Source organism: Sciurus carolinensis, unplaced genomic scaffold, assembly GCF_902686445.1.
Source record: "Sciurus carolinensis unplaced genomic scaffold, mSciCar1.2, whole genome shotgun sequence".
In the NCBI taxonomy this organism is placed as follows: domain Eukaryota; kingdom Metazoa; phylum Chordata; class Mammalia; order Rodentia; family Sciuridae; genus Sciurus; species Sciurus carolinensis.
Window position 1 is genome coordinate 521,728 of NW_025920187.1, and position 14,058 is coordinate 535,785.

Sequence of the window (14,058 nt, forward strand, 5' to 3'; positions counted from 1 at the left end):
ATTCCTGTGACTGTTAAGCCTTGTGTTGTGTGGATGTGATCTCCAGCTGGTTCCAGTGACCTTGAGCAGGAAGCAGAAAATGTTTGCTATCAATTTCCTTTTCTGTATATGAGACTACTGACTTCCATCCCATAGGATTGCTTCAGGAACTAAATGACTCTCTGTAGTCAGAGCCCTTGGTATCTGATGGGTGTTCAATAAATAACAGTGGTTCATGTTTACTGAGCATGACTGTGTGTGAACTAATTGTGTTTGTTTAATAATCTGTTTGTTTAATTACTATTTAGTTATCAGAAACTCTAAAGACATGCCAACTGCAGGAGACTATGAGATTCAAATATAGCTGAATGAGGTTATTTATAATAGTGATGACCAGAGATAAACAAAATGCCATTGGAAAATTGGTCAGATAAGTTTTCTTTCACCTACATGGACCAACAGCATGATGCCTTTAAATAGAAAGAGTTCAACAATAAGTGAACAATATTAAGTGAAAAATATAAAAAAGAGAATGTAACATGACACTCCATTTGTATGTAAAAATATGGCTACTTTGAAGCCATGGAAATAGTCATTGGCTCCTTAGATAAATATTGGTCCTATACCTCGTATGTGGTGCCCCCAGTAAACTGGGTGGGTGAAGTTCCTGCTCATCTGAAGCTGATATTTTACAAGGGTGGAGAACTTAATGGGCAGTTCATCTACTCCAGTTCCCTTTTCTTCTATTTCCCCAAATTCAGGATGCAGGAAGGCTCCATTAGCATTACATAATTCATATAATCTGCCCTAACTCACACCTCGAGCTTCTGAACCAAAAAAAGGAATCTTCCCTAAGGCCCTCTTTCCTACTTTCTCTCGCTTTTCCCTCCCAAATCCAATATGGCAGCCACTAAATACTTGAGGCTCTTGAGTTCTTGAAATGTAGAGTCCAAATTGTTCTGTGTTGTAAGTGGATTCTGAAATCAAGCAAAGGATGTAAATTTATCTCAATTTTTTTTGTATTCCTATGTGCGGAAATGGTAATAGTAGAGATATCAAGAATTCCATAAAGTATATTAAGATAAAGTGGACTTGTTCTGCCTTACTTTTTAAAGATATGGCTACTATAAAACTTAAAATCATATGCATGGCTCAAGTCACATTTTGGTGGACCTTCCTTCCCTATGTGGAGACCCTCAGATCCCACTTTTTCACACCCTCCCACATTTTTGTACCTTCAAGAGAGTCCTTCTTGACCCTAGATCAATCTCTCACTCTCTCTCCACAAATCCTCTTTAAGGTTCTGTTATCAAGATCTTCAGATTATGTGGGGATTGGTCAAATGACTCTGGCCCCAGTCTGTCTGTAGGACGAGACGGTGGCTTCCTCAGGAGGGTGCTCTCCGTCCAAGTGGTTACTATCAGAAGGCAGTTTGGATGAGATCACCTTGTGGTTAATTAACAATGCCTGAGATGCACTTGTGCATGTCTGTGAAGACATAAAATTCAACCATGTATACATTGATGGAGTCTTGCCGGGGTTGGGGTCAGGGGCAAGAATAATGAACAGAGGAGAGAGATGGAAAGGTTTTAGATGATTAATGAAAGACCAAAAGTCCTAGAATTTTCTATTGAGAAGGCAAGCATGAGGTAATTGAAACTAGGTTTCTGAAATATATTATCCAATTAGTTCTGATTTTAAAATAATATTCTACTATTTTGGAATTTTTAAGAGAATTCCATAGGCCCTTTCTTGGTTTCTTTCAGGGTTTACCACATTACAATTGATCCCAAATAGGACCCTTGGGACCTTACCAAGGTCCAAGAGAGAAATCCATGACTGCTCACTGATCATTGATGATTAACTTCATGGAAACCACTTGGATCTCATCCTCATGGGTCTTGCTTGCATGTATTTAGTGCCAGTTAAGTATTTCTTTTACGTATTTCTTACTTTTCAGGACTGATGGTTAAGTTTTGGGGGTGGGGGAGAGATAGAGACAGGCAGAGAGAGAGAGAGAGAGAGAGAGAGAGACAGATATACAGAGAGACACAGAGAGAGAGAGATAGAGAGAGAGAGAACAAAAGGAGAAGAGGAGGAGGAGGAGGAGGGGAGGAGAGAAGACCTTGGAGGGAGGAGGGGTGGGAAAAGGAAGAGGTGGTAGAGAAGAGGGAAATGGAGTTGGAGGGAAAGTGCCAAAGATAGATGAGGGGCAGAGGAGGAAGAGAAAATGGATGAGGGAGAAGAAGAGGAGGGAGGAGGGAGCTAAGGAACAGGAGGGCATTGGAAGTAGACTGGGGAGAAGGAGGAGACTGGGAATGATGGCAGGAGGTGGGAGAGAGGAGGGGATAGGGTGGAGACAGTGACTGTGACTGGTTCTCAGGGCTATAAGACCTCGGCGAAGGCTGGTTGCCCACCATTCCTGGGGAGGAGGAACATGGCCCAGTGCCCAGGGCTTCTGCTGGTGCTGCTCTGGGTCTTCCTGCCTCACTGCATGGCAGGTATTCCAAATGAAGGTGAGAAGCCATGAAGGTGGTGGGTTAGGCATTCCAGAACTCGAGTCCTGTAGAGCTGCTGCCCCATGCAACCAAATCTGATATGCCAGGAGGGTGGGAGGCACCCTGACTTCACATACCTTGAGAAAGAAAAGACGCTTTGTCTACCTTTCAGGCATTTTTACCTAGGAAACATGATCTACCAATGGACTTTAAAATAGGAATACACGACTAAGAAAAAATGAAAAATGCAAACAGAAATGGAAACTTTCTGTTGACAGACTGCTGTCAAGTAACTTGATAACGTTGTCTCTCCCTTCATCCTAGTAGATTTCAAAGGCCTTATGTGAAGGTAAAATGAAACTAATTTTTGTGAAGTCTTTTTTATTTATTTATTTTTTTAACAAAGTCATGTTGCCTTTAATAAATCTAAAGGGACAACAGGACAAGGGAATTAACATGGGGTTCATCTCTTACTGTTTGATGAGGATGATGTGAACTTGTGAAAACAGTTTTTTTATAGCATGGCCAGATCAATAATATTATATGTATTTATTTTAAGTATTCTTCAGGACATCTTTGCATTTAAAAATAAATGAAACAGTGCTCATAAATGTTTTTTAAAAGAAAGTAAGAAGGAGGAAGGAAGGAAGGAAGGAAGGAAGGAAGGAAGGAAGGAAGGAAGGAAGGAAGACAGGGAGGGAGGAAGGAAGGGAGGGAGGAAGGAAGGAAGGAAGGGGAGAGAAATTAAAAAGATGCTGTCCATGTAACTATGATAATTGCATGCACATCAGCTGGAATTTCTATTTTACATCTACAGAAAAGTTAACACTTTTTGACTTGGCCAGAGGTTTCTTCTGTCTTAAGTCAGAAATCACTTTCATATGTACATAAGAAAGAGAATGTATAAGTGAAAAAAGTTGGTTAAGGTGTTTCTAAAAGTTCTCCACTTTTGCTGTCTGGCCTCCTGAATGATGGATGTCTTACTTTCCTCCTAAATCTCATCTCTGTGCTATCCAGAGCCTTAGTGATAAAGCATTTCTCAAAACAACGTGTAAGAGAATCAAAACCCATTAGTCTTGGGCACCTTGGCCCGTGTTATAGATAACACAGTACTAGTCTGCTTTTCACCTGCAGGACACTGCTTATTCAAAAACTTCCTCTCCTCTCTCATGGGCCTCTGCTTCCTGATGTTACAAGAGACTTGTTGCCTTCTTTTATTATTACTTTTTTTTTTTTTTGGCACAGGGTATTGAACCCAGGGGAGCTTTACCACTGAGCTACATCCTCAGTCCTTTTTAATTTTTATTTTGAGTCAGAGTCTTGCTAAGTTGCTGAGGCTGGCTTTGAAGATGCTCCTGCCTTAGCCTCCGGAACCACTGGGGTTACAGGTGTGTGCCACTGTGCCTGGCTTAGCCCAGCTGTCTCTTGAGCCACTGAAGTGCACACTGCAAGTTTTCTTGCTGGTTGTATTCAGTGCGGGACATAATGACCATGTCCCCACAGCAACCCTCCTGAGATAAGTAGTTCCTACGTGGAGTGAGGAGCGTTCTGATTTTGGAGAACACAGACCGTGAGAAGTACTGTATCTCAGCACCTTAGCAGCAATGACTTGGTAGGTTTGGGATCTGCTAGGTGCACAGGATGTAGAGATTAAATGTCATAAATAGTTTCACTCCATGGCCACAGGCTAGCAGGAAGACAGAGGAAAGAGATCCTGTATGCTAGGGACTAAATCATCTACATTCCTGGCCCAGAAGAGGAGTGTAGTGATTGAACCGGCAAGATTTCACAGAGGACTCAGTTGAGTGATCTTGTTCCAGGGATGAAAATCTGCTGTGTACAAAATGTAATTTCTCTACTGTTCCAAGCTGTTAGGTTGCCTGAGGGACTACAAGAGTGGGGCAGACCCCAGTGTTCTCTGTGCACCCAAAATTCTGGGGTTGTCAACATTACCAGTAAACCTTTCAGGCTCCTGTGGGGTAGGACTGCCCACTTGTCAATCATTTAATTTCAGCAAAGGTTTGTGCTAAAGAGTGAGCCTTACATTATAGGAGCCTGTGTCATTTTATGGAGATGAAGAGGAATGATAGCTCAGAGCTCCCATGAGTCCCCAACTTCCCTCACCTCTGTTCCAACCTGCTCCACTCCAGACCAGCTCTTACAAGGTCAGCTTCTGTCTGGCCTCTCCTGGTTCCAACTGAGCTTCTCCTGTGACCCCAGGCAAGGTCTTGAGCCTCAGATGGCTCTTATTTCCTACTTCTGAAATAGGAGGACAATGGCTCTTGCTTGTGAGTGAGTTTCTGCCATTAATATGTTGCTATTATTGTTTGGTGAGTACTATTGCTATTTAAAAGGCAGGCTATGTATTGAGATTTAGTACAGGTTGAAATATCCTTATCCAGAATGCTTGGTGTGTGGGATACTTCACATTTCATATTTGGAAATATGTGCATATGTGTAATGAGATATTTTGGGGGTGGGAACCAAGTCTAAACATGAACTTCATTTATGTTTCATACACCCCTTACCCAATAGCCTGTGGTTTACTCCACATTTTTAATAATTTTGTGCAAAAAAAAAAAAAAAAAACCAGTCGAATGGTATGGAATTTTCCATTTGCAGTATCCTGCGGATATTCAAAAGTTTCAAATTTTGGATCATTTCAGATCTTGGATATTCAGACGAGTTATGCTCAACCTGTAGTCAGTATTCAGAGTCTGACTACTTCAGGTCTCTTACAGACATCACGCGATCCTTGCCCTCTCCGGCTGGCCTGTTTCACTTGGCATAAGGTCCTCTTGGTTCATCCAAGTTGCGATGGCAGGACTTCCTATCCTAAGGCCGAAAAATATCCCATTGTACGCATGTGCCACATTGGAGAAACTCCTTCGTCCACTGACTAACACCAGGTCCATTTCACACCTGGACACTTTGAGTGGTGCCACACGGAGTGCAGATGTGACGTCAGGGTCCTCACGCCACTTCTTTTGGATGTATTTCCAGATGTGGGCTTTCTGCCCCATCCAGTGGCTCTAGTTTTAATTTTTGCACTCTTTTTCACAGCGGCTGCATCGTGTACCTTACCACACTCTGAGCGCACCCTAACTCTTGGCTGTTATGAGTAGGTCCATGTTTTGCTGCTGTTGTTTTTCTTTTGAAAGAACACTGAAAACCTTCCTGCGCTGGACCCTCCCCAGGTTTCCACCCTTGCCTTAAACAGTCACCAGCCATGACCCAGGCGGCCTTGGATAGTCGGGTGGGGCCTTTTTTGGTTGGCCTTCCTCATGTGAGCCTCAGCTTCAGAAGGAACTCTTGAGAAAACTCTTGGCCCAGGGCATGGCATAAGAACGCTTGCCATTTCTAACACTCGGCTTGAAGGGGTGAAGGGAGCCTCTGGAAACAAGAGCGCCATATTTGGGCTGGTTGTCATGATGGGCCTGGGGATAGGTGGTGGGGGTCTCCTTGGGAGCATGGGTTAGTTGGGGAGTGGGGGGTACTTGTGTTAGTCCGCTTTCCATTATGATAGCACATACCTGCTGTAAGAACCCAGAAAACCACGCCGGACACGGGAATTGACATCAGAGGGTTTATTAAGCAAACAGAGTGTTTCCCTGCAGGATAAGAGAGAAAAATGAGAGGAAAAGAGAGAGAGGGCGGGCAAGAGAGAGTGTGAAAAGCCAGGAGGAGAGAGAAAGCATGGGAAAAGATGGCGGGGAAGCTATCCTTAAGTAGTTGAATTCCCCGGGCTCACAGGAGACCAATAGCGGAGAAGGATACTTGCAAGCTGACTGTTGAACCAATAGCTAGCTAGGATGTTCACAGACTGACAAGTAGTTGGGAGGCGGGGAAATGACTGCAGCGGAAAGGGCAGGGGAGTAGCTTTCAGACTGACAAGCTAGGTTGTGATGTAGCTTAAAGGGTGAGGGAGCAGCTTTCAGACTGACAAGCTAGGTTGTGATCCAGCATAAGGGGCAGAGGAGCAGCTTTGTATTACCCCTGCAGTAATCAGTTTCTAATGGGGAAAGGTTACTTTGGGCTGGTAGGGAGGCTCAGTCTTTGCTCCCGCAGCCCCTTCCTTTCAGCCTGTGACCAGGCGGCATGAGGAGGAGAGTGGTGGACCACAGCTTCTCGCCTCAGGGCAAGAAAGCGAGAAAGAGAAAAAGGCAGGGCCTGGGGTCCACTCTCCCCTGGGAGGACACCCCCCATGACCTAAGACCTCTTCCAGAGTCTCCTAATAGCACCAAGCTGGGCTTTTAATCCAGGGGCCTCTGGGGACACTCCAGGTCCCAAGTGTGGCGGTACTACTCGACCTTGTGGAACTCTCGACCCAACATCTTTACCTCCAAATCGCCTGGGATTGAATGGTCTCCCCCGCCACCCCAAATCAGGCCATCCAGAACCTGCAAGTGCGACTGTGTTTGGAATCAGGGTCTTCACAGATGTCGTTAGTTAAAACTTTGTCATGATAGATAAGGGTTGTCCCCAATTCAGTGACTAGTGTCCTTACGAGAACAGAAAGCAGAGGCGACAGAGACACACCCCGGGATGACAGCCCGTGAGGACTGGTGGCATTCTTTTATGGGACACAGCTTCCTGGTACCACCCACTGAACCGTCTCCGTAACAGTAGCATGGATTTCCCTTTCCTTTCCTAGGCTTTCCCTTTTTTTTTTTAATTAATTTTTTATTTGTTCTAATTAGTGTACCTGACAGCAGAATGCATTTATACACTTGGATAGATCATGCATACTGGAGTGTGATCTCTCATTTCTCTGGCCTGGGAGGAGGGAGAGAAATTAATCAAATATTAAACCTCCCAGTAAATCCTTTCCTAATAACAATAGGCGCTGAAGGAAAGGGACGGATATGGAATGCTGGACCCTGGACTTTGACCTTCCCCCATTGCAAATTAGCCCTAAATGGAGGCACAGCAAATACTGAAACTCTGGGAAACAATGAATCCCCAGAGAAAGAAAAGCGATGAGCAAGATTTGAGATATAGACTCCTCGGGATATAGACTCCTATCTTCCCAGATAACAATGAGCTTCAACCTTTTCACAACCACCTTCCTAAATTAAAGTTCTAACCTGTACCACTAGCCCCTGACTGTCTAAACTGCATATCCACAGTCTCCAATGAAACTATAAAAACCCAGACTCCTTCTGAAACTGGGGGCATCTTCAGACCCAGAAAATGGGCCTTCCTGTGCCTGATCAATGGACCTCACTGCAGAATAAAGGAAAGCTTGCTGATTCGAGGTTTGCTTCCCATCTCCTGCCTCTGTCCATTTGTGGCCCATGAGCTTACAAAATGTAAATTAGGCTGTGTTCCAAGTCTATTAAATTTGAATTTATAAGAGACTTGCTACTGAATCTAATAATATTAATAATCATTAATATTTGTAAAATACAGTTCAAGCAAAAGAAAAATTAGAAATCACATACAATCATTCTACTGAAAATAAACACTATTGAATTTTGATGCATGCCTTCAAAGTATTATCTTTTTTTTCTAGACTAAATTTTGGTCAAATATTTTTGTTTATGTTAAATTTTAAATTAAGTAAAAAGCTATTTTTTTTTCCAATTGTGTCTTTCAGATGACTCTTCACCAACTATAGGTAAGTTGATCATATTTTTTAAATGTTTTTAAATTTTTAAAAAGGTTCTTTTTAAACTTTGCAATAAAATTGTAGAGTCATTGAATATTTATTTTCCTGAAAAGAAATAATATTTTAATGAAAATATTATTTATACAAAAGTTAAAGTAAGTTTCATGATAAAATAGTTGAGGAAAAAAGAAGAGAGGAATCAAAATTTTATTACCAATACTTTTGAGTGATTAAATAGTTCATTAGCTACAACTTCAAAATGTGATTTTCTTTCTGCAAAAATTGGGTTTTATGGGACATAATGAAACAGAAAAAGGCCTTTCTCATAGTACAAATTTTACATAGTACAAATTTTCCATGTCTACTGCTTATGTGTTCATCTTTGTTGATGCCAGAACATTATAAAGCTCATTTACTTTAAAATTATCCAAGTGATTGATTTTTTAAATCGATCCCTCTCTTTGAGCTAATATTAACCATGCTGAAAAGCATTCTTAACCAGGAAAGTATAGGGCTGTCTATTGTCAATACTAGTTAGCATTATTGGGGTGGGACTATAATATATGTGATAATTAAGAAAGAAATAATCTAAAACCTGCATAAAATAATAGGCAAAATTATTTTATAATCGCATACTTTGAAAATTCTAGAAACGCTAGTTTTATTAACAGAATTATTAGGAGAATTACCAAGAAAATTTATTATTTTTATTAAGAATCTGGCTATGTGTCTGATGATAAATAAACATGCAATGATCAATACTGATAAGAAACAAATAGACATTAAGGAAAAAAGTAGAAAATCTATTTTAAATCAATGATGAAAATATTTTGGAATTAAGTCAAGAAAGATAGAGGACTTACATTAAGCAAATGATAAAATCATATCAAAACACATAAACCAGTTCTAAGAAATAGGAAATCATGTCATATTCTTGTACAGAAGACATAATTCAGTAACATCACCTCAAACTAGCATTTTTACTTGAAGCCATTTAAATGACAATCTCTTTAAAGTCTATAAACAGTAAAATAAATTTCACTTCAAATTTTATTTCTCAGATTCTGCAATTCAACTTCCAGAAGTAGCAGGTAAGTTGATCAGAAAATTTTCAGTATCAGATAATTCTTTCTTTTCATTTTGAAAAAATTGGGGGCATCTCTGATGTTCTTCTGGTGAAAAATTCTTTTTCTCTCCTTTTATAAAATGTAATCTTAATACCTTGTTAACAGATAAATAGATGTCACCCTGAACTTTGACCAGCACTAAATGTTTATACTCTTTAATTTCTGCCTAATAGAGAATACCAGATTTTAAAATTCATATAGAAAGAAATCCGATAATAGGAATATTATGAGCAGAAATAGTACTGGGGTAGAGAAGCATTTTTTCCCACCAAGTATTAAGCATACTGTAAATACTACATTATAAAAAGCATAGCACGCTCCCGCAAGGAGTCAAATAATAGCATTGACCGTGGGGAGTAGTGTTCTGTGACGCTTGCTGGCTCCAGAAAGTACCCATTTCCCCACCATGCTATTCTACAAACCAAACAACATGCAGCCTGCATTCCAGGATATGTCAGAATTCAATACATGGTTTTAAATGTGTATGTTTAAATATACAGAAGGCTTATTTCATCATCCATCTGTCATGATTAAATATCTGCTTAGAGGAAAATAAGTTTGCATTCAACTCTCGCATCATATACAAAACTAAATTCTTCATTAATCAAATTTTAAATGTAAAAGAAACAAAATCATTTGTTTAAGAAGAAAATGTAGGAAAACACAGGTATGACCCAAGGACCAGGATGACTCGTAAGACAAGACAGGCCATGCACAGAGAGACACTTCTAAGGCGCCTTCATGCTGTGCGCTGGTGAAACTCAGGAGAAAGAACCCATTGGAGGGAAAGAGGAATTACTATTGTTCCCTAAGGAAACAAAGCCGTCGCTGCTGGAACTTCATAGATCTCTTCCTAATGACCTTGCTTTGTGGATTTTTATCCACAAAGGGAAAAAAACTTCAATACACAGGGATTTATGTAGGTAAAATGTTGACTGCAGTATGTACGGGGAGAGAGTCTGAGCGCGGGAAACAGTGCATTGTGGTGAAAACCTTGTCCCGGAGCATGAAGCCGCATCAGAAAGGATGAGGCTGACCAAACAGTGCCGTGTCCCTGCACGAACAGACCACAGGGACTCCACCTTTGCACATCTGTGGAGGATGGATTTTACAGAACTGTAGGAGACCAGTCCAGTAGAAGAAGGGAAGAGGGGCAGGGGGGAGGGAGGGGGGGGGGAGAAGCACAGGACTGAGGGGGAGCAGGTTGTATGCTATGCTCGTCTGCTGATGTCAGGATGAACCCCAGTGTTAGGTATAACTATAGTGCACCAGTAAATGAAGAAGCTGATCTCACTACAAAACAGTGTAGAGAAAAACAGATTCCTGTGATGTGTTGTTAGAAACTTCAGTTACAGGTATAAAGTATGATTCATTTTGAGGGGTAGCAAAAATCTATCTGTGTGTGTTACATGGTTATATATATATATATGTCATATAGTTTTATACACACACTGTATGTACTGTAGGGGTTTACATATAATGCAGTTTTTATTAGTGCACTATAATTATATTTAAAAGTGGGATTCATTGTGATATGTTCATACATGCACATAGCAAAGTTCGGTCAATTTCATTTCCAACTATCTCCCCCTTTCCCTCCCTTTCTCCCTATCAATTATTTATCTCCTTCAGTATCCAGGGGGGATTTGTTTCAGCACCCCCCACAGAGGCCCGACCTGCAAATGCTCAAAGCCCTTACATAAAATGATGCAGTATTTACATAGAACCATAGAGTTTTTGGGTTCTTCCCGTATGATTTAAATCATCTCCAGAATATTTAAAATATCAAATGCCATGTCGCACTGTTGTTATACTGCGTTTTTAGGGACTAAGGACAGGGAAAGTCTGTGCATGTTCAATACAGACACGATTCTTTTCCTGAAAATTTTTGACCTGGGCACGGTTTAATCCACACGTGGATCCCAGGGATCTGGTGGATCAACTGACTGTGTAGCTGCGTTTGTGTGGTGGGGAGGGAAAGAAAGAAGCTGAAGGAAAGAGATACCCGGCGTGGGGAGCCCTGTTCGGTAGGTGAACGCGGGCATTTGTGTTTCTAGCCTAGGACAAGCTTCAGAGCCTGGGGCAAATGCTAAGCAAGACTGTGTTCACAGCTGGGGCGGTGGGCACGCCTGGAATCCCAGTGACCCGGGAGGCTGAGGCAGAAGGATCCAAGTTCAAAGCCAGCCTCAGCAACTTAGCGAGGCCCTAAGCAACCCAGAGAGTTCCTGTCTCTAAATTAAAAATATAAAAAGAGGTGAGGACGTGGCTCAGTGGTTGAGCGCCCTGGGTTCCATCCCCGGCGCGGGCGCGGTGTCTACAGACTGTGCGAGCCCCAGGGGACAATTAAATCATCCTGTTGTTACTGTTGCAAGACCCAGTCACCTTCGGCAAGCCCCGCAGGGGCCCTGATCCCAGGAGGCGGTCTCTTCACTTCCTAACCCCCCACTAACGCTCGCAGAGAGGTGAGGCCCTTTGTTCTCTCTAGATGGCGAATGTGTCTTTCCATTCTGGTATAAGAATAAGAAATTCTACGACTGCATCAAGTTCGGCGTGAGGCACGATTGGTGCTCGTTGAACAAGACCTTCCAGGGTTACTGGAAGTACTGCACCGCCGCAGGTGAGTGCCGGCCTCGCGGCCCCGGGCGGTGGGCGAGGGCCGGGCGTGCCCGCGACCAGCCTGCGGACCCCACCCCGCTGTCGCGCGAGGTGCCCTGGGAGCCCCACAGGCGCTCAGAGGGTGGGAGAAGCCAAACTTTACCTCACCGGCGGACCCAGAGCAGATCGGCCTCCACATTCTGAGCCCCCTTACGGTTTGCACGGCATTTATAGGCAATCTAGGGTCCTACGTTTTCCAGTTCATAATCTAGGATTGCGTGTAAGGGTTTCCAAGAGGGAAGCAGTGCGACAAGGGAGGCTGGCTCCTCCTACCAGGCCTTCCTAAATCTCCAGCCTTCAGCCCGCGCTGAGCCTTCCCAGGGCCTTTATGCTTCAGAGGGACGTGGTTAGGTCCCGGGAAGGTCCTCTCCAAACCAAAGGGAAGGAGAGAATGGTGCTACGTAGGTCCCCGAAACCCAGCGGGCGGAATGGGGAGGGGATCTTCCTCCCTAGTGGACTCTACATCCAGGCCTGGGGCAGGTACTAGAGGACGCAGGTTCCTGACAGTGTGGAAATCACGTAGCCCCAAGACGCAGGGGGTCCTCCAACCCAGGTCTGCTGGAAAGATGCTAGAACGTTAGCAAGCTGGGGGCGCGGTACCCCGAGTCCTTCCGCATGTGCAGCTGGTGGAATGGGGCAGAGTGGACGTGAGTGTGTGTGAGGGAGTGTGTGTGTGAATGTGTCAGAGTGTGAGTGTGTGGGTGTGTTGTGAGAAGGTGTAAGTGTGTGCGAGTGTGTGTTTTCTCTCCCAACCGCCTTGTCCTCCGCAGACTTCGCCCCATGCGTGTTTCCCTTCTGGTACAGACGTGTGATCTACTGGGAGTGCACCGACGATGGGGACGATATGGGGAAGAAATGGTGCTCGCTGACCAAGAATTACAACAAGGACCAGGTCTGGAAATACTGCTGACGACTGTGAGAATCACCAGGAAGAGGATGAAGTTCAATCTTTCTCGTTGGAAATAACTTAGAGCTTTATTGGGATAGGAGAAAGTGGGATCCTCTTTTAAAAATTTGTTTTTCATTTTTACAGGCTGCATTTTGATTCACTGTACACAAATGGGGTACAACTTTTTCATTTCTATGGTTGCACACAGGTAGATTCACACCATTCATGTGATCATACATGTACATAGGGTAATGATGTCTGTCTCATTCCACCATCTTTCATATCTCCCCTCACCCCCCTCTCATTTCCCTCTGCATAAGCTAAAGTTCCTCCATTCTTCTCTCATCACTCCCACCCTGGTTATACATCATCATCCACGTTTGAGGGAAAACATTCCGCCTTTGGTTTTTTGGGATTGACTTATTTCACTTAGCATGATATTCTTCAGTTCCATCCATTTACCTGCAAATGCCATAATATTATTCTTCTTTATGGCTGAATAATATTCCATTGTGTATATATACCACAGTTTCTTTATCCATTCATCTGTTGAAGGGCATCTAGGTTGGTTGAGAGTGAAAAGACTCAGAAACTTCCACCACTGGACATGGGAAGCTGTACCTGGAGGACTACATCATTCAGAACCCAGCATGAACCTGGACCACCATGGGCTGGGCCCCCAGGGTAGCAAGGGAACCATGATAGTCCTGTTGAGGGTGAGACGGGTAGAAGTGGAGGGTTGACAGGGCGGCAAGCCCCAGATTCAGAGTTCCCTCCTTTGGATCCCAAATAGCAATCTTCATGCTCAGTCAGAACTTCCAGTTGAGTGATTCCCCCCAACAGGCAGAGACTCCCATTTAGCTCCTGAAAGGAAAGTACCAGAGATCTGGGCCTTAGAAGTCTGTGCTCTTTCCTAATCAGGAAGTGAAGGCACCAATTTATTGGCCCAGAAAAAGTGACTGGGCTGATTTGAGTCAGGAGTTAATGTTCTCACATTGCACAAAACAAAATGGCAGCCTGGGTCTCTATTCCACAGCTCGGCTTCGCTGTAAATGGGTTCACACTGAGCCCTTCCATTCAACGTGGGCCATTGCAACTTTTAAAGACCATGCTGCAGAGTAAATTGTGTTTTCCCATAGTGGGGAAAAAAATGTTTTCTCTTGGCTGGGTTAAGAAACAACCTTGAATTCACCATAGGCTTATGTAATGATAATTGATTATATCAAAAGCTGCCTTCCATCAGAAAAGCAGAAAATACAACAACCAGGTGTCAGCACAACACTGAGGGATGAGGATAGA

General features: G+C 43.2%; 1 protein-coding gene across 1 annotated transcript; it reads left to right on the forward strand.

The window, feature by feature from the left end:
- The first annotated feature begins 2,375 nt into the window (after nt 1-2,375).
- Nucleotides 2,376-12,900, forward strand: LOC124974869 (binder of sperm protein homolog 1-like). The gene is made up of 5 exons (XM_047537830.1): nt 2,376-2,495; nt 8,077-8,097; nt 9,150-9,179; nt 11,701-11,832; nt 12,641-12,900. The coding sequence occupies exons 1-5, from the start codon at nt 2,417-2,419 to the stop codon at nt 12,778-12,780; spliced, it is 402 nt and encodes a 133-aa protein (XP_047393786.1). The 5' UTR covers nt 2,376-2,416; the 3' UTR covers nt 12,781-12,900.
- Nucleotides 12,901-14,058: the final 1,158 nt, after the last annotated feature.

Coding starts and splice junctions, on each gene's coding strand:
- LOC124974869 (XM_047537830.1), top strand. CDS start 2,417: ATGGCCCAGTGCCCAGGGCTTCTGCTGGTGCTGCTCTGGGTCTTCCTG. Junction 8,098..9,149: donor TGACTCTTCACCAACTATAG/GTAAGTTGATCA, acceptor TTTATTTCTCAG/ATTCTGCAATTCAACTTCCA. Junction 11,833..12,640: donor GAAGTACTGCACCGCCGCAG/GTGAGTGCCGGC, acceptor TGTCCTCCGCAG/ACTTCGCCCCATGCGTGTTT.